Source organism: Pithys albifrons, chromosome 5 (genome assembly GCF_047495875.1).
Source record: "Pithys albifrons albifrons isolate INPA30051 chromosome 5, PitAlb_v1, whole genome shotgun sequence".
NCBI lineage: Eukaryota > Metazoa > Chordata > Aves > Passeriformes > Thamnophilidae > Pithys > Pithys albifrons.
The window spans coordinates 4,332,725-4,359,676 of NC_092462.1; the positions used below are offsets into that span (position 1 = coordinate 4,332,725).

General features: G+C 42.6%; 1 protein-coding gene across 2 annotated transcripts; it reads right to left on the reverse strand.

Moving 5' to 3' along the window:
• Positions 1 to 2,841: 2,841 nt before the first annotated feature.
• On the reverse strand, positions 2,842 to 22,186 carry QRFPR (pyroglutamylated RFamide peptide receptor). Of its 2 annotated transcripts, none has more exons than XM_071555502.1 (6): positions 21,380 to 22,186; positions 13,152 to 13,310; positions 12,535 to 12,596; positions 11,608 to 11,843; positions 10,072 to 10,169; positions 2,842 to 8,260 (listed from the first exon to the last, which is right to left on the reverse strand). In XM_071555502.1, exons 1-6 carry the CDS (start codon positions 21,717 to 21,719, stop codon positions 7,866 to 7,868), a joined length of 1,290 nt encoding a protein of 429 aa, XP_071411603.1. In that variant the 5' UTR covers positions 21,720 to 22,186; the 3' UTR covers positions 2,842 to 7,865. The 2 variants fall into 2 exon arrangements, with proteins under 2 accessions (XP_071411603.1, XP_071411604.1); XM_071555503.1 differs by having other exon boundaries at positions 8,172 to 8,260; positions 10,072 to 10,116.
• Positions 22,187 to 26,952: the final 4,766 nt, after the last annotated feature.

The window sequence follows — 26,952 nt, forward strand, 5'->3', positions numbered from 1 at the left end:
TTTTAGATACTTTTTTCTGTGCATAAAATACTTAAATCAGTATCTTTGAAGACTAACAAAACCAGATCTCTTCTTGAGACCCTTTACATTTTTCAGTTCACCACTGAGGAACTAAGATTTCTCCCATTTGTTAATACATAACTCTTTATTCTCTCCCCTTCCCATTTCCCCTTTGGCTTCCCTCCACTGTATCACCAGATTTGGGAAGTGGGATGCCTGCAGCTATGGCCCTTTAATACACTCCAGGGAGTCTGGAAATGAGTTGTCTGAAGGATTTCAGAGAGCCTTCATCTCTATTTTTTCTTTTTTTTTTTTATAGATCCATTCACTAATTCATGTTTCAAATGCTCAGCTTCAAAAACAAGATAGACCTAAGTGTGGCATTTGTTTGTTTTGGAAAACAGAAGTTTTGCAAAGCAAACAGGATAACTTTTAGATGAAAACTTAAAACATCTAAGACAAGACGAAAAACCCAACAAACACAAATAAATCCAATTCTGATTGGATTATTTATACCATTGATCCTTAGTCACTCATAAGCTGCAACTCAATAGCTCAGCTTTTCATCTTCCCACTGTGTGAGCCCAAAGCACCTCTTACTGCACCCTCCCTCCTATCAGAGCAGACCCGCCCCCTTTCCTGCCAGGAACATCCTCTTCCCGCGGGGAAAAGCATCATTTTAAAGAACCAAGAATGGATTTAGATGTTCAAGCTGACAAAATCAGGGAAGTATAGGCTGTCAGCCTCAGCATACCCCCAGCACATCATGGCTATAGCAGCCTTGTAAGCTGTGTCCCAGAAAACAGCACAGAAACAAGGATGAAAATAAGGAAATCCTTCCAGAAATTCCTTGTCACACGGGACACTGAAATGAGACCCAGTCTGTATTAGCACGATCAGAGGAAAAGAGCTGTGTAACCAATGCTTTTCAAAGCAACACCTCACAAAAAAAAATAATCCAATACCTTTCTCCATGTTTCTTCCTAACACTAATCCTAGGGAAGGAGGAACTCTCAGCCAACCCTTACCGAACCCGACCATCAACTTCATGCTTCCAAAAGACTGTGGGATAACATTCTCTGTGGAATGATGGAAAGAGCACGGCTCTTCCTGTGCAGCAACGATGCCACCTGCAGCCTGAGCGAGGCCACAACAGCCCACCGAGCTGCAGCCGGCAAAGGTTTGCTCGGATTCGCCACAAATCTGCTCGTCAGAATTCAAGTCTCCTGAGGACGCAGCTTTAGTAGGATATTTAGGAGGATAGTTTTTGCCTTACCCACGGAGGTGCTATGTATCTTCTAACGAGGCTGGAGAAGGGAGTGGAGCATAAGTACTATGGGGAGAGGCTGAGGGAGCTGGAGGTGTTTAGCCTGGAGAAGAGAAGGCTCAGAGGTGACCTCAGCACTGTCTAGAACTACCTGAAGGAAAGTTCTGGCCGGGGGGGGGGTTGGTCTCTTCTCCCAGGCACTCAGCAATAGGACAAGGGGGCACGGGCTCAAGCTCTGCCAGGGGAGATTCAAGTTTGACTTCAGAAAAAAATTCTTTCCAGAGAGAGTAATCAGGCATTGGAATGGCCTGCCCAGAGAGGGAGTGGATTCCCCATCCCTGGAGGTTTTTAAACTGAGATTGGATGTGGCACTGAGTACCATGATCTGGTAAAGGGACTGGAGTTGGCCCAAGGGTTGGACCTGATGATCTCGGAGGTCTTTTTCAGCCCAATTGATCCTATGATTCTATTTGTTCTCAGATTGTATGGTCTTTAAGACTCTTCAGCTCTGAACCCACTAACAGCTAAACTGGGTGTTCAACAGATCTATCTATGGAAACCATATGTTAGAGGCAGGAAGCAGAAGAACGTTCTGTTTCTCTTGTCACACACACAAGACACTACACAGGGTGTGTTTTACAGACTCCCAGAAGAAAGTTACTGGACTTTTTTATAAGCTGTCATCTCTACAATGAATGCAGGCACCTACACTCATTATTTGAAGCAAGAAAAATCAACTCTCCCAGTGCTTGCTTTCTCTCTCTCTTTCCTTCTTTCTCTTTCTATCTTTCTGTCCATCTCTCTTTCCTACCAAAAGCAAGCCAAGTGTAACCAGTGCAGTGAGCAAGGGCTTTCCAAGGGTGCCTGGAACAAGGACTGGAAATGCAGTTCAACAGATCCGATGGCCAGCCTTGATGCAATACTAGTTCTGAACCACAGGGCTGCTTCACTTCAGCATCAAAACTCATTGCCTGGTTATTGTAATCTGTAAAAGAGAGATAAGGGCACTGGGAACTCAAGGAGTTGCTTAAGGAAAAGCAATAGGATTAAAAAAAGGACAACGTGAAAAAATGAAACAAACTGAAGAGATGAGAGCAAAAAAAGGAGTGAGGCAAGAGGCAGATGTCAAACCTTGCCTTTCCACTGAATGAAGTTTTATTTTTTCCTAAAACAATTAAACTCCCTCCTCCAGTGGGATGGATGTGGAAGTCAATGCATTTCTGCTTTATATAGTCAGCCAACCTTTCATTCTTCAACATTTGAAAATACAGTTTAACCCTGAGTAATTTTTGCTGGAGCAAACTGTTGAAGCAGAAATTAAGATTGCACCTGTGATACTGCTAGAAAATTATATTTGATGCTGCAACAGTTATAGGTACATACATTAGAATATTTATCAAGGAATACAAGTAGAAAGGACATCTATTTCAAATGGGAAAATTAAATGGATTGACAAATCAGCTACAAGTGCACTGAAAAAGCCTGAAATCTCTCTCATGTATTTCCAAGACAAAAGAGAATTATGGAGATCTTGCATTAAATTTTACATCATTTAATTAAGGCTTTGCTCAGGGACCAGGGGGGAAGATGGTATAAATAAGAGATTGATTTTGAATAAAGATGTAATTTTAAAATGTAGGAAAAACCACCTCAAGTCTGTAAACCAGAGTCTGCAGTTTATGAAGAGGCATGAAAGTACAAGTTTTCAGTCATATATCATGAATTCTGTACAAGGAGAAAGTTAAGCATCTGAAGTCATTTGTATTTTGGCAAACAGAGCAAACATACAGGTGCTAGGCATGGTGAGTATTTATTTCACGAGGCACTGTTACACCTGAAAAGCTGCACACAATTTGATCAGGCATGTTTGGAAAAGATTAGAGAGAGAGAAAAGGATCATGTCCAAGGGAACAGTGCACTCATGTGATGAGAGAGAGTCCTGAGGAGCCTTGGTGCAATGAAGTTAGAAAAAAATGAGTGTTGCCATTGGAAGAAGCAAATAAAGACCAGGGAGCTATAAAGAGATTTCAAACAGAAACTTAAAATCAGAGATTCTTTCCTCTAAGAAAGGAGTCCAGATCTAAAGATGTCTTCAATGTAAACACACTATTATGTCATTTTAGGACAGGGTCCCTTTCATAAGCTGACCATATTCCACAGTATGTTTGGGGCTTTGAGAAAAATATTGGAAAATATAAGGAAGTCAGAACTTTTCACAGAAGGCTTTGTATTACTGCACAGGAGCCTGGTCAGCAAAATTCAGTATTTTTCAGGCAGCAAACATCTTTCAAGCCTTGGTTTGAGTTTTAAGCACCCTACAGGGCACAGATACAATTTCTTGAAGTTTGTATGTAACTCCACTACATTTCCAGGTGCCTTTTATATGTTAATATCCTTAAACATTCTCCAAACCAGCCCTGGCTTGTGGGGCAGCCCTTTTGCAGAAAACAGGTGGTATCTCCACTTGACTGGAAGGACTGTTAGTCTGTATCTACAGGAATAAAAGGAACCTGGTTTTGGCTGACCATGTTTTGTTGTGCTGATGTAGTGGAAAAGGTGGAGGTGTAAAACCCTCTTAATAAAACAGAATGTGACCCTTTTTGATCCAGATGTGCCTATTACAGGGTCACAGAGCAGCTGCCACTTTTGTCCAGACAGAACCAAACCCAGACATCCCAGAAGAGGAAACAATGCAGGCAGCAGTGACCAAAAGCTGGTGCAGAGACTATCACATGCTGACAGCAGCACTGAAAATAGTAATTGGAATCAGAATTTATTACAGGATCAGAGAAATTCTACATAATGTTTGAGCAGAACATCACATCCTAAGAGTTTTGCAAAGTAGAACCACTTGCAGTGAATTATTAACTAAATATTAATACCATGAGTTCATTTTCATCTCCAATCACCAGAGTTTGTAAAATAACTTCATAATGTATCAACTTCACTGGAGTTTTGACAGAAGAAGCTAATGATGACTTGAATTTCCAGAGATACCCCTGAAAGCCAGATTTGAGGTGTCAAAGCTGGTCTTGGAGTATAGACAGAAATAAAAAGGTTATGTGGATGTTTCTGAAGGCACATATACAATCTGAACTCCTGTGTTTCTGCATTAAATCCACATTTACCTGTCTCCTTCTCAGCCTGACGAAGCTCCTGCTCCATTCCACTGGCACCAAAAGGGCAGCTTTCACTCTTCCCAGCCTTTTGCCCTGTGCACTGAGATGCTGTTCTGTTTCCAAAACTGCTTTAAATAGTTTCTAAACTTTCCCAACTTCTGTAACACTCAAATCATCCCATATGTATATAAAAACACGCCTTGCCACAATGATTTTCCTATTCCCATCTCTCCATGTCAACAGCTTTACTAAATCCTTTCATCTACTTACTCCACTTTTACTTTCCCTGGGCAATATTAATCTAGACCTCATCTTCAGTGCTTTTGTGTAATTTCTCTCGTCTCTCAGGTGTCCCTTCCCCTATGCTGGATCACTTGATTTAACAGCTTCTGCCATACCCAGACACTGCAAGCACCATACACAACCACTGCATATTGGCTAATCATATAACCAGCATATAGACAGGGGCTAATTCATCACCACGCTGAGAATTTATATACTTACTCCCTTGATGTTGGCACCTCACACATCTCTGCTGGTCTGGCCATCACTGGCTGCCTCCCATTATTCCTTGGAACAGGATGATAGTCAATATTTTTAATTGCCATCTTCTAACTCTCTCTCAAAAAAAAGATCTTTCCCCTAATGCCTGTTTGGCCTTTTCTCATCTTTATGAGTTGCCATTATTACCTAAAAAAAAAATTGTAACTGTTTTATTAGGTACTTTACAACATGTACTCTCAGCTCAACAACTTTTCCAGCAAGGCTGAGCAGAGGACTTGGATCTGTTCTTCACAACCAAGCCTGGGGCAGCTGAACCCTGGACACTTTACGTGTGCTTTGCAACTGCCCATCTCTGTTTTGCTCATGTAATCAGCCTTCAAGCATTTGTCCACCTTTCCCTCCAACATCTTCTTTATATTTAGTGCATGGTCCCTTCTAAATCCTCACCACCACTGCCATTCCCTCCAAACAGATCTTTTCCCATATTCTACCCAAGCAAACTGTGCTCAGCAAGAGATGGTTTCTTTTCTTCTTGAATGAGAACCATCAGCTTGAAGATTTACAGCTGATCTACAAACGTTTTTGCATAACCTCATTTTGCTAAGATTAGGCAACAGATGATAACCTTACCCATTACACAGCCAGCTACTGATCACCTCCTCCACCAATGTTATCCCTGCCCAGGGAACAGCCAAAGCCTACCTGAAAACAGATTGAAACTGAGAAACTTCTAATGGCCAAGCCCCAACCTGCACCTGACAGAGAGTGGGAATCCTGCAGCTGGGAAATCCTGCAGAGTGGGAAAACTGCTGGTTTCTGAGAGTATTCACTCCCTTTACTCACTGTTGTCCTTGTTAATACTCTGCTCTCAGCTGAGTAAGCTCACACATCTGACACTCTTGCCTGGTCCACTCAGACTTGCAGTCTCTGCTCAGCTGTGTCCTCTCAGGCTCCTGGCTTCGCTGCCATGCCAGTTCCTGGCATCACCTCCTTGTAACTTGGAGCCTTAGCCCCTTACAGCTGAGGACAAAGAAGTTTCTCTTTAATTTTATCAAAGAAATTACAAGTAATTCATAACCAAGATATTTTTTCCTCAAAGAACACAACAGTTTTGATAAATATTCCCATTTTAGGGAAACGAGTGTGGTTATTTTTCTGTGCTCTGGTAAAATCATCAGCCAGAAATTTCTGTGATCAGATGCACCATTAATTCTGTTACTGCAAGGTGGGAAGAAGCACAGGCAGGCTGGGGGAAGGCAGGGCTGTTCTTCCCACAGCAGTGCCAGCTTCCTCTGGCTTGGAGCACTGAGTTACAGCCACACACATGGTATAAGGCATTCAAAAGACAGGCTACTGGTCTGGACTAACAACTCACCCTGTTCAGTAGAACAATTAATTTTGTTAGTTAATAAAAGGTGAAGCTCTGACATGTTAAAAAAAAACAAACCCATGGGCAAAATCTTGGTTGTGTTAAAGTCAATAATGGATCTTTATTCCCTGCAGCTATGATCATCTGGCTCCCTAAAAATCTACTGTGTCAAAAATGCACAGATAATTCAGTTACTATTAGGAACAGTGTGAGAACTGCCTTTTGTATTTTGGTTTATATTTAATATAGCCATATAACCATAACTACAACCATAGCCACATTTATCTGCGCTGAAACATCTATCACTTCTCCCAAGAGACCGGAGGGTTTTTCCCCTTTCTCACCTTATTCTGCAAAGTCCTTTAAATTACAGCTCTCAGGATTACAGGAACAGCTGACACCTGTAACAGGACTGGAATTTAATCACTAAAGAGCCACATATAAGCTCACATGAATCTTTAAACAAAGAGAAACTTAAAGAATGAAGTTTACAGCAGATATTCCCTAGAGCAAAACAGCACCAACAAACCCAAAAAGGAATTTTAATTAAAAAAAAATACAATACTACAACAGTTACTCATTGGCATAACATTATGAGACAATAAAAGAAACAGGTAAGACAAAACAAAACCATCAAATACTTGGAAGTTTTTGTAAAACACTTGTTAAAACCTGCCACTGAATTTAGCAGTGCAAATAAATAAAAACCTTAAAATAAATTTGCTTCTGTGAAGTCACAACAGGCTCTGGATCTGGTCCTCTTCTCTCTCCAAAAAATGGCAACACCACATTTTCAACCCATAAGCCACATATCCAATGACTGTAAATTAAACTCAGTGTTTACAGACCACTCCTCCAGCACCTGCACACTTTGTGCAGCACTTCAACCTCCCCATTTTTCAGCAGAACAATGCAGTTTCCAGGGCAGTACACTGGCATTTAAATTTGTACCCAAGAATTAACCTGTGAAAACAGCACATTAATTATGCATGCATTGTTAATTACTAATATGCTTCCTGTTAACAAAATTTGAATATGCATGCAAGGTTTAAATCTTAATCTCTTCAGTGTCAAATTCTGGCTGGCTGTTTCTTATCCTTTTCTATTTTTGCTAAAACAGCATTGCATCTCAGTCTGCATCTTTCCTGAACCCACATCTGAAGCTCCTCTGTTGTCAGAGCAGCAGAGAACAGATCTTGCAATGTCAGGCCCATGTCAGATTTCCAGGTTGTCCAAAAATAGTGCACACTTCTCCATCTCCTGTCTTCAGGCATCCAGCTGTATGTGGTCCAGACACAGAACACACAGAGCAAGCAGTAGTTTTTTTGGCTTACCTAAAGCAAAGGGCAAACAAGCCCTAAGCCTGCTTAGGAAGAAATTACTTATCCCCCATAGGAAATCACACAGCAATGTTGTTTACCAAAGCTTTACTCCTCATCCTTATAGAATAAATATTACATTTTCTCAACCATTATCTCAGCATTGTAACAGTCTGCAAATATTTCCCCGCTCATTTCAGCATGCAAAGTAGAAAACTGTTTTAAATGGCTTATTGAGAGTTATCACACAGACAGAAGGATTTTTCCATGCTCAAACCCCTGCAATGCTACTGTCCATTTCCATGCACAGTGAGCTCAGAGCTGAACAGGACAAGGTGCCTTCTCAGATTCCTTTTGGCAGCTGGCTGGTCGCAGAACTTCACCTCGATGTTGCCGTCGCTGAACGCCTCCCTCCTGGCTCCCTCCGAGTCCAGGGCATCTCTCTGGGAAACACTTGGCTTTTGCCTCCTCATGGTAATCCCCGAGTTCCCAACCTGCCTGGCTGGGGATGCATTTTCTTTCACAATGCAGAAGCAGATGGCAGACAAAAAGTTCTTCTTGAAGTTCTCGTTCATGAAAGCATAAACAATAGGGTTGCAAATTGAATTGAAGAATCCGATGAGCTGGACAATTGCAAAGGTCATTTTGACTGTCACATCATCATACTCCCTCTCAAAATTACCTGGAAGGGAGGAAAGAAATCTGCTGTAAGCACAGGATGGCATAAATGCTTCCTACTTAGCCCAGTTATATCCAGTCTGGCATTAGAAGCTTTTGTTTAAAATCAACAAAAGACCTTGCTGGAAGTTCTTAATATCAGCAAAAGGGTTTGATCAACAAGGAAAAAATCAAGATCTATCACACATTTCTGCTTTCTATGGATGCAGTAACAGAATCCATTGAAAGAGGCAATGTGTGAGCCAGAGGAGCTGTCCAATGGCCATGCAACATTGAGCCTCCAACTTGCTAAGCACAGGCCTTGTTTATTCCAGCTGTTCTTTTGGCTCCAAGTGTCACGTCCTATCAAACAATATGTACTTGAACACTACCCCCTGTCTTGTCACTGACCACACACAGCTAAAAATGCATCATCTTGGTCTCATCTCTCACTTCGTAATCATTGAGCTCACAGACGATTCAGAATTTCTTGAATTCAAGTACTCAGTGACCAAGCTGGATAAATACTGCAGAGGTTTGTATGGCAAGTAAAATAAAGGCCTTGCAGCACCTGAAATAAATTCCTGAAATTAGCAATAAAAAGAGAGCAAACAATTCAAGGAGCGTTTTGAGCAACCTTAACACTGGACAATTCAATTTTAATAGTCAGAGCTTGTGCATGTCTGACTCTGCCCAGACATAAACATCATTTGGCTGAACTACTGATGTATCTGCGACAATCTTGTTTGTGATAGAAGACAATGAAACAGCTGCTGCCTTTGGCAAGCAGAGTTAACAACTATGAAAACTTCCTCTTGTTCCTGCACACAGCCTGCTGCACAGTCCCACATGTTAGTTAGCCCAGTACCCATGAGGAGATGGGAGATGAAGAGAGAACAGGGCAAACAGCAAAAAGCATAGAAAACAAGCATTGAGGGCATTTCCAAGGCAGTTTTCAGTCAAGACCACTGAAAAAGTTCACTTGGATTCATTATTATCACTGTGATGTCTAGAATTTGTATTTCCAATATGCCCACCTCATTAAAACCAGAGCAAGTGAAAGGGTAAATATTTCATCAGCTTAACTTCAAACAGTTACATTAAATTTAAATTTAAATTAAAACAACACTTCAAGAGGTTTTATCTTCCAGCCAGGCACTTTTAACCCTTCGGCAAACGAGGGTAGCAAAACAGACACAGAAAGAAAAAGAATCTGCAGAGATATGCTCACCACCCCAATAGTCTTGTCTTTTTTTAAGTCTTTTAAGGCCTAGCAAACCTTCTTTCCAGAACTGGATTATGTGCAGTGCAAATTCAACAACAACATTCTTTCTAAAGAGCTTACATTCTAAAAGAGTAAATGGAGAGCTTGAGTTCCCTCCCACCCACCCTGGATAAAAAGCTCAATGTAAGACAAAGATTGTATTTGGGGCTTAGGGTTTTTTGGTTTGTTTTGGGTTTTTTTGGGGGGGCAGTGTTCAATTCAAAGAGGGGGGAAGAAAAAAGTGTGACTGAAAAAAGTGTCTCTCAGCTGTAAGGTGTCTCCCAAACACTACATTAAAGGTCCTTTCCAACCTAAAAGATTCCCTGGCTCAGTAATAATAAGGTTTTTGAAATACACTCATTTTCCATGAGCACTGCAGGTATGTCTATCACTCACAGCTCCAGAGTAACTCATCTGCCACTGGCTGTGTAACTCTATTCCAAGATTCAGGATTTATAAGCACATCAGCCTTTGCTGGCAGAAGCTGCTCTGCAGCTGAATGTTGCAGCAGCACGAGCTTGTCACAATGTGTATTTCCATCATTAAAAAAACTAAGAAAGGCAGGTACTCACTGTATTCTATCATCATGTGAATCACATGGAAAGGGGCCCAACAGACTGCAAAGAGAAACACCACTGTCACCATCATAACAATTGCTCGCTTCTTCTTCCTGAAATTGCACCAAGACATTCCACACTGAATCACTAAGAACTGACTGGCAGTCAGATGTCTCTCCTCAAGTTACAGCTGTAACTGTGTCCTGATGGGTGCAGATGCAAACAAAACCCTCGAACATGCTCAGAAGTGCACAATTCCCTTGGAAACAAAAGTCCAACATCACATAAATCTGGTACGTCAATTAACACCTTTCATTTTTCTCTTCTGGAAAAGCACTTTGCAGCTGCAGCAAGACATGACATTAGTGTATCTTGCAAGGCATTTTAAACTCTGTTCAAGCAGATGCAAATAATTCCAAGAGTAAGAGATGGGAGGGAACATATAGGACAAGGACAATAGGACAAGGGGGCACAGGCTCAAGCTCTGCCAGGGGAAATTGAAGTTGGAGATCAGAAAAAAATTCTTTCCAGAGAGAGAAATCAGGCATTGGAATGGCCTGCCCAGAGAGGGGTGGATTCCCCATCCCTGGAGGTTTTGAAACTGAGATTGGCCGTGGCACTGAGTGCCATGATCTGGTAAAGGGACTGGAGTTGGACCAAGGGTTGGACTTGATGATCTCAGAGGTCTTTTCCAACCCAATCCATTCTATGATTCTGTGATATGAAACTCCCTTAATTGCTCAAAAAATAAGAGTCCCTTCTTAAATCTGGGAGCACTGACCATGCCTGCAGCACCTGATCAGAGAATCTGATAGAGTGAGTGCTTCCTTAGGCACTTTGTTAGACAAAGACCTCAGGAATAATTTATCCTTAATCGGCTTGTCAGGATTCTCCTTACAGTCAATAGTCAAGGAGATACTCTGCCTAATGAACAGAACTGCTGAGGGTTTGTGGCACATCACAGGCACAAGATCAATGTGCCCAATGAAAAGCAAAAACATGAGGCAATATTAAAGGCAGCCCATATTTAGTGCTAAATAGCAGAGTTAATAATTATTGATTTTTATAGCTTTTCACACAGAGCACTACCATCTGGGAAGTCTCCCATAAACACACCTGAGAACATGCAAATGCTTTCTAAGCTCTATCAAGTTAAGCTGCTGTTCACAGTCTCAGAATTACATAAAGGACTTTCCATCGAACACAAAAAAATAATGTAGCAGCATTTTCCTCAAGCCATCTTCTAACTGATGGCCTCCATCTTTTGAAAAAGCAAGCACTTCACAAAGTACAAATATACTGAGAGTTGGTGAAAGGGTTCACTCCAAAGTGTGGCTACACTAAGAAAAAAATTATCTGTTTAACCTGTCTTAAGCTGGATATCTAAGTGTTAAATAAGTAGGTAGCTTTAAAAATCTGGGCTATGCTATACTCTCCAATGCATATGGAAATAAAAATTTTATTTTTTCTTGCACTTCTTTATGAAAACTGTCAGGGGAAAAAAAAAGACTTTCTAGAAATCAAAGTTCCAAGTGTATTTTGCTTACAAACCTTGATATTTTGGACATTTCACTCCCATGAATGGTTTGAAGAACTGAAGCATCTCCCACTCGTTTCTTAATCCAGAGTTCATAGCCAATTTTAGTGTACAAAAAAAGCATCAGCATCAGTGGAAGAAGGAAGAGTATAACAAGAATAAAGGTAGTGTAGATCTTCTGATAGATGGGACTGGCCCATTCTTCCAAGCAACAAACATACACTTTTTCATACAGAAAGTCATATTTAACCTGTAACGAGTGCAAGGAAGATGAGTCACTGAAGTGTTTACCCAAGTGTAAAAACCAAGCACATTCAAAGAGTCCTTGTTCTTAACAGAACAATCACAATTCCATAGCAAGTGTTGGGTTGATCCAAGTTGGCAAAGAGAGGTCAGGAGAAGCTCTGATTTGCATTTCAAAGGAGACCTTGGTTATGAATTTTGCAAGTAAAGAAGAATGTATAAAAACTTCACATATGAGCCACTTAAAAAAAATTGTTAACATTCAGACTCACAAGCAGCAGACTCTGCCAAGAATTTTTCTAACCTCCAAAATGTACAGTAACGTCATCAACTCAAATGAGCAGCTCATTAATTTTAAAATAAGCTCAGCTCTTCCAGATCTGGGGGAACACTTTGCCACTCTGAACAGTAACCTAAGTCCTACATTGCTGTGCCAGTGGACCCATAAACCAAAAGGAAGCCACAGTGAAAGTACAGATATAATTACAGCTTTGACATAGGGTAGGTGGAGAGGGTGGACATAACTAGTCCCTGTTGGTGTCCCTTCTTCCAGTTCTCCTGCTGACACACGGAATAAAAGCTCCACCTCCCTTACTGCCCTCTAATTCCATTGGAGTTGGTTCAATTTCACTGCTAAAGGTACAAAAAGATCCAGCAAGGGCCAAGTTTAAGGTGAATTCCCATTTCCCCACACGTACCTCCAGCCGTTGCACGTGCCACATGGGTGACCCAACAATGAGTGCCAGCAACCAGACTATGCCTGCAAACAAACACATCTTTTAGTACTTTGTACAACAAGCAGCATCAGTTCTGGTATGAAACAGCCCAACAGCTTTACCTTTTAAAAGTCAGGTAAAATAGACAATTTTAATAAAGAACATCTGTTAACATTCAAAACAACAACTCTTTTGTTCTCTTCTGTTTCTCAAACAACCTTAATTTCTTGTTATTCAAGTGGAAAAGCCACTTATAATTTGTTTGAGCAGCATTATGTAAGTTCTCTGTGTGGCAATGGAAGGACCATACAGCTGTGACATTGCTTTAGCTGTGCTTTTACATTTTGAAACTGTCTTGAAAAAATGAAAAGGCTGCTAAAGGTTTATCAGAGTCTTTGTTAAGCACATTTTTGCCTTTAGATGCCAAGCCTATTGTGAGGGGTTTGGCCAGTTATTACTATACAAATAGGCACTATCTTTGAGCTGTTTTATTAATGTCACCACTTATTAATTAGTCAAAGCCTTCTGTTCTGTCATGCCTTCCACAGTGAAGATTATTTCTTTACATGCATGATTCCTGGAGGTGACTGAAGTCTTACCAAGCATTGTGAAAGCTCTTTTATTGGTGTACTGCCACTTCATTTTCAGTGGATGCACAATTCCCTGGTGTCTCTCCACAGCAATGCAGGTCATTGTAAGAATCTCAGTTACAATAGCAGTGGACTGAACAAACGGCACCATCTTGCAAGCAAAGGCACCTGCAAGATCAGAAAGAAAGGTATTCAACTGTTGCACTTCATGTAACAGCTTCTGATACAAAACTCCATTACTAAAAGAACAGACCAAGATTCTCTGATTTATTTTAACATCCAAACTGATAAATCACCAGTTTAAGCTATTCACCAAATGCAGCTTTGAGCTATGTCTGCTAAAACCAAGATTTCTAAGGACATATTCACTGGCTCTGTATCAGTTGGACATTTATTCCCATTTCATTTTGACCACATCTTCCATCATCTGTTTTCAAACACACCAAGTTACAGGGACATCCATTATTTTTTTATCTTGGCAAATTACTCTCCAGTTCTATGAAGGCCTTGGCATTACCTATTTTAAAGTTTACCTTTTCTGCTGTTGTAGATACATTCCTTATGCTCTTTTAAATACCACTCTATTTGTACATTTTAGCACTCAGTGCATCATCCTGCCAAGTCAGATATACAGGGGAGTCCTCTCTAAGGCATAACATAAGGGAAATTATTCAACCTCTTCATCATCCTTCTGTTCTCACTCTTCCCTGATTAACACATTATGTTAACGACACTGGTGAAATCAAATGCAATTTCCTGCCTGCATTTTCAGAGTTGCACAGGTTCCCACTGTAATTCTGCACCTTCAGGTTTTATTGCTGTACATGTTCAATTCTTGACTTACTACTCATCCTCCAATGCACATCTTCAAGTCCTTACCAACTTAGAAACTGGTATAAATTATTCTCTCAAAAATCTTAAGTTAATACCTTTCCCAATCTGCTCCTCATTTACTCATTTTCTGGCCCTGACATAATTTTTTGTCCACATTCTCACAGCTCCCTCACACTCTTACACCTCAGTATCACTATTCATTTCAGCAACAGTCAGGGTTATTTTCCTTACTTGAACCTTACTTATACCTTACACAGATATATTTCATAAACTCCAAATAGCCAAAGGAATACCTGATCCAATTTCAAGTCAAGCTTTATGATGCTACAGACACCTTAAGCAGTAACAGCATAGAAAACAGAAAGAAAACAAACTATCAAAACTTAATGCTACCCCTCCTGAAGGGAACAAGGAACAGGGAAATTTATGTCTGCTACACCAGGCTAAAAGTCACTCTAACTTACAAGAAGGAACTGCTTTGCTACTGGTCTTATCCATTCTAGCTGTCCAAAAATCACTTTTTCTGTGGCTCCAAAAGGGGAAGGAAAGGGCAAGGGGAAAAGGATGGAAATCAAGTACCTTTGAAGTACATATTCAACACCAGCAACATGATGAATGTGCCCACAGATTTGGCTTAAAACAGAGTAAAAATATACCATGCAGCCCCATTTCAAGCTACTTGAATGAAATCCTAGCGTGGGCAGCAGTGACACTGCATGGAAGTTGATGCATTGGGTTGCATCTCTGTTTCCCCCCTAGTATGTATTTTTCCAGAGCAAGACAAGACATCCTCATATCTTGTACCAACTGCAACATACACAATAAATCTCCCCCCACTTCTTCCTTGGCTTCAGTGAGCACCAGGTAAGCCCCTTGGATAACAGCCATGTCTTCCTCACTCAGCACCTGAGCAGCTTCTCAGTACACAGACAGGGACCAGACCCATCTGTCAAATTCAATCCTTCAGCCTTAACCTTCTGTTGTGAGATAAAACAAAAAGCAAGCTCAGGTCACACCTTCCTTGCACTAATGGTCAATCAAACCAAAAAGTTGGTTTCAAGTTTTTCCTTCCCTAAGTTAGAAGGGACTCCTGATACAAATAACCAGCAGAAAAGCAAAACTTGTCAATGAAATGGTTAAGTTCCTGTTTCACTAAAAAATCCCAAGTTTGAGTGTTGGAGCCCTGGCAAAACCAAAACCAAACAAATAACACAAAACAAAACCCCCAGACTTTCACCTTATGCTATTTTTTACACTTTGGAAAAGGTCAGACTTAAATGAAGTAAAGTCCACTTGAGCTATGCTGCATTACAGGGATTTTCCTGGACAAGGAGCAACACCAGCACTTCCAGAAATGTGAAACAAAAAGACATTTTTCATTAGACATAGTTGGCTGAAATAAAACTCTTCTTAGCTTTCAAAACTTTCATAATTTTATTTATAAATATGTTTATTTATAATTATATACCAGCCATTCCAAACTGCTTAGATAATTACTAAAGATTTCCTGCAAGTCTTTTAATACTTTCAATTATATAACCTGTGTTTTCAAACTACAAACCTCATCAGCTTTTGTACACATGGAAAATGACATTTATTGTTAAATAAGGTAATTATTTCAGAATGGTGTGGCAAAGGCACATATTAAAAACATGTCAAGCTAATTTTCACATGTTTGTGTTCAGACTTAGCAGAGTAACAGAAGATTTTAAAGGGATATACTGACTAACATCTTTTTTCTAACCAAGCTGGTAAAAATGTAGCTGTTTAGAACATGGTTGGAAGATTATATGTTTAACAGTCAGTGTTGTTCCAGTCTTCTTCCCATGGCCTAATATGACTGCTCTATATTTTAGTTATTTGTGTCAGGTACTGTGCCCTTGTCATGACACACTCACCTACCATGAATCAATAATGGATTAAGAATACAATGAAATTCTGTATCTCCCAACCAACCTGAAAGTGAAAATGGGTTTGCTTTTCTATCTTCATGATAAAGGCACTTGGATTATTTACTATTTATTTCTTTTTAAGAACCACATTCTTCAAAACATAATTTCAGATCCTTCCTGAAGAGGACAATTATTGACAGATTAATGTACAAACATAAAGAACAATAGTCCACTTCAGTGGGCTTTGGTCAGCATTATTTAAATCTCACTCCTTAAGTTGTTCCATTGCCCAGTTTTAGCACAAAAGGCTAAAGAATTGCTGGGGCCATCTCAAAATGGTCAGTGTACCAGAACTGTGTTCATTTCTGCAGTGGAGACACTATAGAAAAGTGTTGTCTTTTCTGAATAATTTAAGTAATAACAATACTTTAACTAATACCTTCAGTATGTATCAAAATGTTTAACTTCCTACAAGGTAAGCAAACACTTCCAATAGAATGTAAGTCAAGACAGCCCTGCAGCATTTAAGATTGACCATTTCCAACTGGGAAATAAAATCATTTGCAGAAGGACTCTGGGAATGAAAATAACTAATTGCTTCTCTTCCTCCAGAAGCTGAGAGGTTCCCAAAAGTATTCCTTATGCACTGCTGAAATCTGCACACATTATTCAAGCAATGATTAGTTTTCCCCAAAGGTAACACATTGAGAAGACTGCAAATATAATAAGTGTTACTCTCTTAAACAATGTTTCATGCCTTCATTATCAGAAACTGTGTCTATATCTGTGATTTACCCATTTTAACACCCATTTGAAAGATCAGCTTTTTCTTTTATTAGGGTAACAAGGGCAAAATCCTGAAACCGTTCTTTGACATAAGTTGCTCCTTCCTCTGGCAAAATGAGGTTAAATTGTTGACCAAACCCTTGCACTAAAATCTCTATCACAACTTGTAATGAGTTCTCTCCACTCCACTTTTGATGAAATGAAGGTAATTTTTCTCTTCTTTAGTAACTTGGGGCAGGACATGTCAGTCATCATCATACAGGTGATATCCCTGAGGGTCTTTCAGACCTGGGCAACCTGTTTTATATCAATACTTGGGCACAGAGGCATTTTCCATCCTTAGTAGTTCCCCATGCACACTGGCCAAGCCTCTTCCATGTTACCTACAGAGGACAAAGAACATTATACACACATCTGCCCAGAAGAAAGCAGGAGGGTGGCACATGACACAAGCGACCTGTGGCAGTTCAAGTCTGGTTATGATCAAATACAACAGCTGAAATAAAATGACATGGCATGAGCCCATGCAATTAGACCATGAACATGGAATAGCCCTCAGTTTATCTATCAATGCTGGATGGATTTAAGTTGGAGATCAGAAAAAATTCTTTCCAGAGAGAGTAGTCAGGCATTGGAATGGGCTGCCCAGAGAGGGGGTGGATTCCCCATCCCTGGAGGTTTTGAAACTGAGCTTGGCCGTGGCACTGAGTGCCATGATCTGGTAAAGGGACTGGAGTTGGACCAAGGGTTGGACTTGATGATCTCGGAGGTCTTTTCCAACCCAGTCAATTCTATGGTTCTGTGAACTGTCATGTCAAGGAGCACCAGATATGACAGATACCTACAGAAGACCCATTGGTCTCCTGAGAGGCAGCTGGAGGCCAGACAAGATACAAGAGGGCACCTCAAATGCTGCTGTGTGTCCAGGAGTGCCTCAGGTGACTGACCACTCCCTAAGTCACAGGTAAAGTCACCCCCTGGCACCTGTCCTGAGCACACATATTCTAACTGATAAGATGCAAAATCCACAAGGAAGATGTACCATAGCAGTAGCTGTACTGTAGCCTCAAGTTCTGCCTGTATTTTTTACTACAGCTGTTAGATCACACAACATTGAAGTACCTCTCCAGTTGCTCAGGCAGTTCTGTAGACAGTACTATTACTCAGGTAACTAAGCTGTGTGAGAAAATAAAGCAACTCTCCTAATATATGACCCAGAGACAAAAGCCCAAATCTACCTTAAATATTGCTGCCACCAGTGTCACAAGAATACCACCACTATTGCTTCCCTCCTATGATCATTTGAGAGCAAACCCTCAACTGCTCAGCTTGCACCAAGACATATTATTGCTGTATGCATCCATGTACTCTCACTCAAATTCCCCTTTATCTTTCTTACCAATAAATATGACCCCAGTGATTATTTATGCCAAAGTCACAATTTTAATTTTCTTCCACATTACAGAGAGATTAGCTTGCAGGATTTTAATTAAAGCTCCCCTAGAAATTACAGCCATTTTAGCTGCAAAGCCTAAATTTGAAAAATTAAATCATATACTATCACTATTACAGTCTCACAGCCACACAGATTAAGAGATCAGAAAATCAAAATTAAGGCAAATTCACCTAATTTTAATCATTATGGTGCTGCTTCCAGTTGCTGCCTATAGAGAGCTAAAGGGTCTGTGTTAATGCTACATAATAACCAGGCAAAGTGAGACACATGCTCAGTTTTTCAGCTGTAGGTGAGGTTAGGGTGTATTAATTAATGTTTTGTGGGAAAAGTCAGGGCAGTGCAGTGCTTTACTTCTTCCTATCTCTGTCAGAAGTTCTGATAAGCATAACAGAAATCTTCAGCTTCTAAAGAATTCTGACAAATTACTGTTAGGTGAGTCACTTGACCATCCACAACTCCAATTACTTCACCAGCTATCAGCATTCTCCTATTATAAACTACACACACCTGGGACCCTTAGGAGTGGAATGTTTCATCCTTCCCTTTAGAAGGACCAAAACAATAAGAAATCCTTTCTGAAAGCAGCCCATGGTGTCTTAAAACATAAGAGCTACTCTGAAACTGTGTCTGTTCTTTTGCTTGTATTAGTGTGTTTGCAGTTTTGTCCTCTCCCATTCTGCTGTTGGTTTCTGAAGGGGAAGAGGGAGAAACACACAAATTCAAGCACAGAAATAAAGGACCAGTTCCAATCAAAGTACAAACACCCACATCTCAGTTCAAACAATCCACATGCTTGTTTTAGTGATGCAAGTGCAAACAAATCAAGCTACCAAGTGACTGCTCAGAACTCCAATAACATTTCTAGCATCAAGTGTCTCAGGATGCACCACGTTTTTCAGCAGGGATCTATTACAAGTCAATCCTGGTTTTCGTAACAGAGTTGGAGCTTGCACTGCTCAGCAGGGTTGCATTAAGGTGGATGAAAATAAGATTTTTCAGAGTACAAAATAAAAGGCAAAAGGAAAACTAAACCATCAAAGCTAGCAAGGGAAAGACTCCTCCAGGACTGGCAGTATAACTGTAATCACCCTTCATGCTTCACAGTGTAAGACTCAGAAATCAGATCCCTTGGGATACCATCAGTTCACATCTCATTTATTTTCCTGAATTTTACATCACAACCCCTGCTCCCAACAGTGAAAGATGAACACTCATCAATGGTGTTGTCCCAATACTGTGTTAGTTAATTATCTTACTGGGTCCATAAAGGCTCCTACCAGTGTCAAAGGGACCTGTGGATTCACTTGTACTGAAGATGCTCTAGCACAGCAAAGAGGGCAGGCAAAGAGTACAGTAACCTCACAGAGCAGTGTGCTTTAAACATCCACATACTGAGTATCCAAAGATATTTGTTGCTACTATGCTATGCTTTTTACACCAACTGCTGCTAGATTTTTGTCAAGCATCCCGGGAAGAGAAGGGAAATGAAAACACACCTGTTTTCCCTGTATTGTTGCACATGCCTGTGCTCTAATTGCTGTAATTCAGCACACGTGGAAGCTTCACTCCACCCAAAGTCAGTTGATTCTGGTCTGATGTGTGGCCAAGTTGGCAGACCAGACCCTTCCTTAAGAGAAAGAATCACACATCTTTAGGGAAAACTACTCAACTCAGTCCTCTCTTCCCTTTATGAGATTGCTTCATGTCACCAGTGACTTACTCTTGTGTTCTTCTCCAAGGAAGCAGAACTGGAACTGCAACAGTCAAAAGTAAGGCACAGCAATACAGCTGTCAATTTATCTCATGGGTTTTATTTATACATTCTAATAGTTTTGAGGTTCAACATCTGTATTATCTTAAAACAAAAGTTACCTCTCCTTAAAACAGACCTTATGAAAATGCAACAGTTGTCCTTACTATCAGTAGCCCCAGGAGTTTGGTATTCATCAGAAAATTCCTGTTTTCAGACAAAAATATGTTAAAATAAAACTGGGATAGGTATCAGTGTGCTTCTCAAATCTCCTCTGACCTGTCAATTCCCATCCTGTATTGCAGTCTGTGGGAGGGACTGGAAGTAAATCTCCAGGTTCTAAACAATGTTCTTCACTGTTGCCCAACAGAAGCATAGGAAGCCTTGGAAATCAAAATATAAATGTATCACTTTTCTGTTAATATTGAAATATTCTGAAAAATATTTCAGAATATGTGGTTGTACATGATGTCTGCTACTGGCTGCAAACCATTCCCTTCTATTTTTCCACTCATAATTGTCAAATGCTATTTTAAGAACAAGAAAAGGAAGAAAAATACCATGTATAGTCTTACTGTGCCTTTGTCTGTTCTTTACTACTTTGGAACTGGGATGCATAGAAGGGAAAAAAAAGAAAATCACTCTTTCCAGGCACCAGGTAAAGCCTTGCCCAAAACTCCTTCACATCAACAGGAATACAACGTAGTTCCCAAAAAAACAGAGGTAATTATTTCAACATAAATTCTGCATGTTCTCTCATTCCTCTTATTTCTCCAAGGACATTTCTCCTCACAAAAGGTTATGGAGGTCTGTCTCCGAGCTGAGGAACTTAAGCTGAGTAAAGACTAATACTTCGCTTGCCACACAGATCTGATTACTTATAAAAGAAAAAAAATAATACGGCAAGGCCGCCTCATCAGCACCACACAACGAACCGTCTGCCACACACACCCCGCAACTTTTAATGAATACAAGCAGAAAAGGTTTAACATAATGCGAGGGAGGGAAGAAGAGCAGATCCCTCACGGGAAGGGGTGGGAGGGAGAGGGGTCCGGTCCCTCACGGACGGCGGAAAGGAGAGGGGTCCGGTCCCTCACGGACGGCGGGAAGGAGAGGGGTCCGGTCCCTCACGGACGGCGGGAAGGAGAGGGGTCCGGTCCCTCACGGACGGCGGGAAGGAGAGGGGTCCGGTCCCTCACGGACGGCGGGAAGGAGAGGGGTCCGGTCCCTCACAGGGGGCGGGAAGGAGAGAGGTCCGGTCCCTCACGGACGGCGGGAAGGAGAGGGGTCCGGTCCCTCACAGGGGGCGGGAGGGAGAGGGGTCCGGTCCCTCACGGACGGCGGGAAGGAGAGGGGTCCGGTCCCTCACGGGCGGCGGAAAGGAGAGGGGTCTGGTCCCGCACGGACAGCGGGAACAGTGGCCTCGGCGGCGGCGCTGCCGCAAGCGCTGCCCCTCATCGTCCGCCCCGCCGGCACCTCCCTGCAGCCCGGCCCTGCCCGCCCCAGCCCCGGCACCCACCGCCCAGCCAGTTGGAGGAGATGTTCTGCAGCATGGTGAAGGGCACGCAGAAGAAGGCGATGAGGAGGTCGCTGAGCGCCAGGGAGCAGATGAAGATGTTGGTGACGGTCCTCATGGCTTTGCTGCGGGTCACCACGTAGAGCACAAGGCAGTTGCCGAAGAGGGCCAGGGCGAAGATGAGCACGCAGATGAAGACGAAGGCCACCTTGGTGCGCCCCGGCAGCTCCGGGATGTACACCAGCGGCTGCAGCTCGTAGAGGGCGATAAACTGCTCCCGCGTCACGTTGTTGTCCCGTAAGAGCTGCGCGAACTGCTCCGGGGTGATGTTCAGTGACCGCATGGCGCCCGCTCGGGAACCGACTCCCCTCCTCAGCCGCCCTCAACGCCGCCGCCCGCGCCTCGCCATCGCCGGACCGCCGTCCTTCGGCGCTCAGCCGGTCCAGCCCCGGCGGTGCAGCGCAGGTAGGAGCGCGCAGAGCAGGGCTCAGCGCAGGTAGGAGCGCGCAGAGCAGGGCTCAGCGCAGGTAGGAGCGCGCAGAGCAGGGCTCAGCGCAGGTAGGAGCGCGCAGAGCAGGGCTCAGCCGGCCCGGCCCCGGCGGTGCAGCGCAGGCAGGACGCGCAAAGCCGGGCTCAGCCGGCCCGGCCCCGGCGGTGCAGCGCAGGCAGGACGCGCAAAGCCGGGCTCAGCCGGCCCGGCCCCGGCGGCGCAGCGCAGGCAGGAGCGCGCAGAGCCGGGCTCAGCCCGCGGGCGCTGGGGCGGTGGCACCGCCGCGGACACAAACTTCGAGCGCCGGCGCCACCCGTGGCGCGCGGGGGACGGCGGCCAATCAGCGCCGAGCGCGCGCCCGCTCCTGCCCGGTCCCGCCGCCGTGGAGAGGGACGGGCGCGAGGCGGCTCCGCTCGTGAGGGAGCGCGCGGGGACCTCCGTCATGGGGCTGGGACCCTTCATAGCTGTTCCTTCACAGGGCGGGGACCCCCATCATAGGGCTGGGACCCCTCACAAGGCTGGAACCCCTCACAGCTGTTCCCTCGGAGGGCGGGGACCCCCTCATAGCGCTAGGACGCCCTCACAAGCTGTTCCCTCACAGGGCTGCCTCTCGCAGCGCAGCCCCTGCCCACAGCCCCTCACATCTGCTCCCTCATCAGCGTCGCGCCTCTCTGACAGCTGTCACCTCACAGCTCTGTCACCCGCTCCCAGCTCTGTCACCCCTCCCAGGGCCGTGTCCCTCTCACAGCGCTGTGGCCCCCCCCTCACAGCCCTGTCCCTCCCTCATAGCCCTGTCTCCCCATCACAGGCTCGAACTCCCGAGCCAGCCTCTGCTCTCACGTTTCAGCCAGGCTGAGGGGCAAATGGAAGAGGTGGTTCCGTGGGCACCCAGCCCCTTGCACCGGGGGGGCTCATGCACTTTTATTGTATAGCCTGAAAAACGTATCAGTAAAAGGACAGGCTATTTTGTACTTACTCCTGTTGCTGGAAAATAAGACAAGGATGCTGTCCGTGCCCAGCCCAAAAGAGGCAGTGCAGGGATTTTATCTGCCCTTCCAGCGCCCTCTGTGCCAAAGCCACTGCAGTCTCTCGCACGATGATGAGCCAAAGCTCACATAAAAATGTAATTTTGCAAACCTTGGCCACTGAGCTCGCTGAGGTCCCCGGAGACCCTTTCCCAGCAGTATAACCACCCTTGCCAGCAGAGATGTGACAGAATCCCATCCCACACACCCTGGCTCCTTAGTAAGGTTTTGTGGGCTACTGAGGTGCACTGGCTGCAACAGCAGTCAAAAAATGCCACTGCAGTTTAAACTTGGATAATAATGACAGTTAATGTCTAACAGAGGGACCTTATGCATTGAAAATATGCATTGAAAATATGCATTGATTTGTCCTCCAAGCCGATTAAATTGCCCACTACAGCTTTCTCACTAAATCAGGTATATCCCCTTTGTCCTGTACAATAACACATTTAAACAGCAACAACTGATTAGTCACATAATGAATTATCCAAAAGAATCCAGAGAAGGCAATAAAACCAGGGAAAAGTGTTCTGACAACTCTTACCACCTCCCACAGAGACCGATGTTCATTAAGGAAACCACAATGCCAGGGAGAATGCTGTGAAGTTGACTTTGTACAGAAGGATGCTCCGTGCCCTGGGTACATGTCTTGACCTGTACACCAAGAAAGTATAGAAAAGAATTAAGAAAAGTTTAGCAAAAGCTGTCTATTTCTAAGGTATTTATAAGGTTTCAAGGTTTCTTGCTGGGGGAGCAAGAGTTTACCACCAAGTCATTCTCAGCCACATGAATATGCTCACCAGGACCAAAGATATTTTGTGTCACTTTTGAAAAAATATTTCTGTTAAGTGGAAATCAATGGAGAGAAATTCCAGTGCCTGCACTGGTACGTCTGTATTCCAACCTTCATAGATCAGTCCTCCAAATGGTGACAATCCTCTTTTAAGGCACAGCTCCCCAGCAAAGAGTCCCTTCATTAGCCTGTGCTGAAAGGGCCCTGCAGTACTGCCATGTGTTTTCCACTTGGGACCAATATGATCAGGCTCCCTCTCTGACAGGCTTTCTAAGCTTGCTCTGGAAGGCAAATGCTCACTGGACAGGCTCAGTTCCTGATGTTCAGACAGCCCTTTTCACATTCTCTTCCGTCTGCCTTGTTGGCTGGAAAAGCTTGGCCTTTTAGTACTATAATGGACCTGCTGAGCTTATGCTCCATATCACAGACAGATGTTTTTTGAGTTCAATTTTCCCAGCTCCTTTCCTTGGACTATATATTAACTACAGCAGGTATAGCCCAAAGCCACCTTCATGTACTCTGTTCACACATTCTTTCCTATACCTCTTTTCCTTTTCCCCTGAAACCTCATTTAGAAGCTCTTGTATTAACAAACAAGCCAGATGCATTTCAGCAGATTTAATTCCTATTATAAATGAATGGCCAAACCTGGAGGCCAGTCTGTCATTGAGGACTGCAGTGTTGTGTTACTCATTGCAGAAAGAATCCAAGTGTATCAGCAACAAATAAATGGGAATAAGATCTCCCATAAATACTGTAAAGAGTTTGGCTTTATGGATAACATGGACATTTGTTTTTTCATATATCCTTATTTTATTACTATGTCTGCTCATTACAAGTAATCAAACAGCATTAAAAATGAACAACATCTGAGCAGTTAATCTGAGGAACATCAATTCTGAGGCTGTGGGCGACGGACGTGGCCATTACATCTGCTGCAGATTTAGCTGGGGGGTTGCCTGCAAAGAAAGGCATCATGCAGGTAATTTTACAGACAACTTTTCTCATTAGTGTTTACCCACATGGGGAAGATAAAGGTAAGATCTACAGAAACTTTCATTTCCTATGAGCACTATCCATCCCCTTAGCTGAAACAATAAAAGCATGGACATCACACAGGTTTTAGGGCAAATCACTAGTAACTGTATTTCCCAGCTCCTTGACCTGAAGAAAATTGTATTTGGAGTAAAAAGGGTTGAGTTACAAAAGGTGACCTCACCTAAAACCTGCTGAAATTACTGAAATGACTTCTCTGCTTCCCTGGGCTACAAATAATTAGTAGGAAGCAAAACGTTCTGTTTACTTTTCAGAGCAGGAACTTGTGTTCTGTCTTATCCTGCACCCCCACAAAGCAAAGCCATGTTGGGCTGCTCTGACTCTTCCCACTCTCAGTCAGCTTATCAGTAAAATAACCTGCCTGTACATACCTTTATAGACAATAATAAATTACAAGGCACTTTTCTGATCCTTTGATTATTATTTGTGAAATTGATGCATTCAGAAATATAAAGCAGGGCTTGAAAGAAACCAAAGTATTCTAACAAATAAATGGCTATACAGAGATAATGCATTTTTTATTATTCTTAACTTTAAAAAATGAAGTTTCCTAATAATTAAGTGGCTAGAAATATTTTACTGCTGTATCTAGAATCCCAATTGAAGAGTCCTGCAACTTGAACACAGATCAAGTCTTGGCTTTGCCAGTAATTCTACTTTGGCTTCAAAGAAACTGTACATTCCTTGGTCACAAACCTACCAATTGATGAGGATGAAAAGGGGTGAAATACACATTGTTCCAGATTGCTTCCTGTCAAAACCACTCATTTCTTCATGCCATCACATGCTAATATTTCTGCCTACATGATTCATCTGTATGACATTTTATTGTCATTCAAAGGGACAATGAATTTTCTGCTGACTGAAAAATACTGTTAGTCAATTTGTAACCTTTTCTCTTAGAGGAAAGAAGCTACAACTGCTGTTTCCCTTCTAGCAGCAAAAAGTCCATGCATGGCAGCTATGAAAAAAGGGCAGTGACAAGGAATGTGCATCCCCAGTGCTGCCTGAGTTTGGTCAACTGAGCAGGAAGTTTTGTGAAGACTCTGAACAGCCCATGTTGGGAACACTGAGAAAGCACACACTTATTCTGTAATCCTAAACCACAAATGCTGAAAAGAAATTTTTCTCCTTCCAAATCACAACTGATATTGTCTAGTTCAGGCAAGAGAAATAGATGACAAAACTCATCATCATGGCAAGGCTTCGCAAACGAAGATTTGGCAATGACAATACTAACAAAAGAATCCCTTTCCTCCTCCTCTTCCACTCCCTTGACATTCCAAAATACTTAGGAAAGGACAATCCAAGTCCATGTTACCAGCTTGTAAATAGCCACTGCAAGTAAAGATTAGTAACCCTTCCTAGGCTTGGATCCTCTGGTAGATAAGTTGGGGATGAGCTCACCTCTAATCCAGATGAGCACCACAGCTTTTAGGATCACTCTTCAAAGGAATGGAACAGTTTACCATCATCATTAGGTAATTTTAAGTTGCCAGAAAACAAGTGGCTATTAAAATTGACAAGACAGCTTCTGAAACATAAATTTAGAGCAATTGTTGTTAAGAACATAGGTTTGGAGAGAGCACTGAAGCTAAATCTTCACCTTTAGATTTACATTCTTTTATACACTTAGACAAACAAACCATAAATTATTCTGGGAAAGGGACCCCTTGACACTAATTGGACTAGAATCTTAGTTGGTAACTAAGGATACAGCTCAGAGTTGATTTTATCAGTGTATACTTATTTCTGGCTATTGTCTCATCTTCTTTGTGCTTGCTTTGCTTTCCATCACTTGAGATGACAGGCAGCTCCCACAAAACAATATTTATGAAGAAAAGCATTGATATTTAAAACAGAATTGCACAGAGTTGCAAAGTGTGTTGCAGTGGCTGAACACAAAATACAGTATTATGTTAAGCTAATGCATGGGCTAAATCCAAAATATTTTGTCTCCTCCTGTGTGACTCTGCTGATAAACACTCTGGCTGATAATCTTTATTCTGGTGAAGCCTTTACACCTTTAGATTTAGTGACCCCCACTGAGCTTCATAACCCAGCTCCACCTGCCAGTGATATTAATGTCCAGGGTGGGGCAGACAAACCTTCCAGCCCTATACAGCCTGTCAGTGGTATTTTTCACAGCAGTTAAATGAGAATTCCATGCAGGAACTAACCTTGGTTTAACCCAGGGGAGCCCAGCCTCACT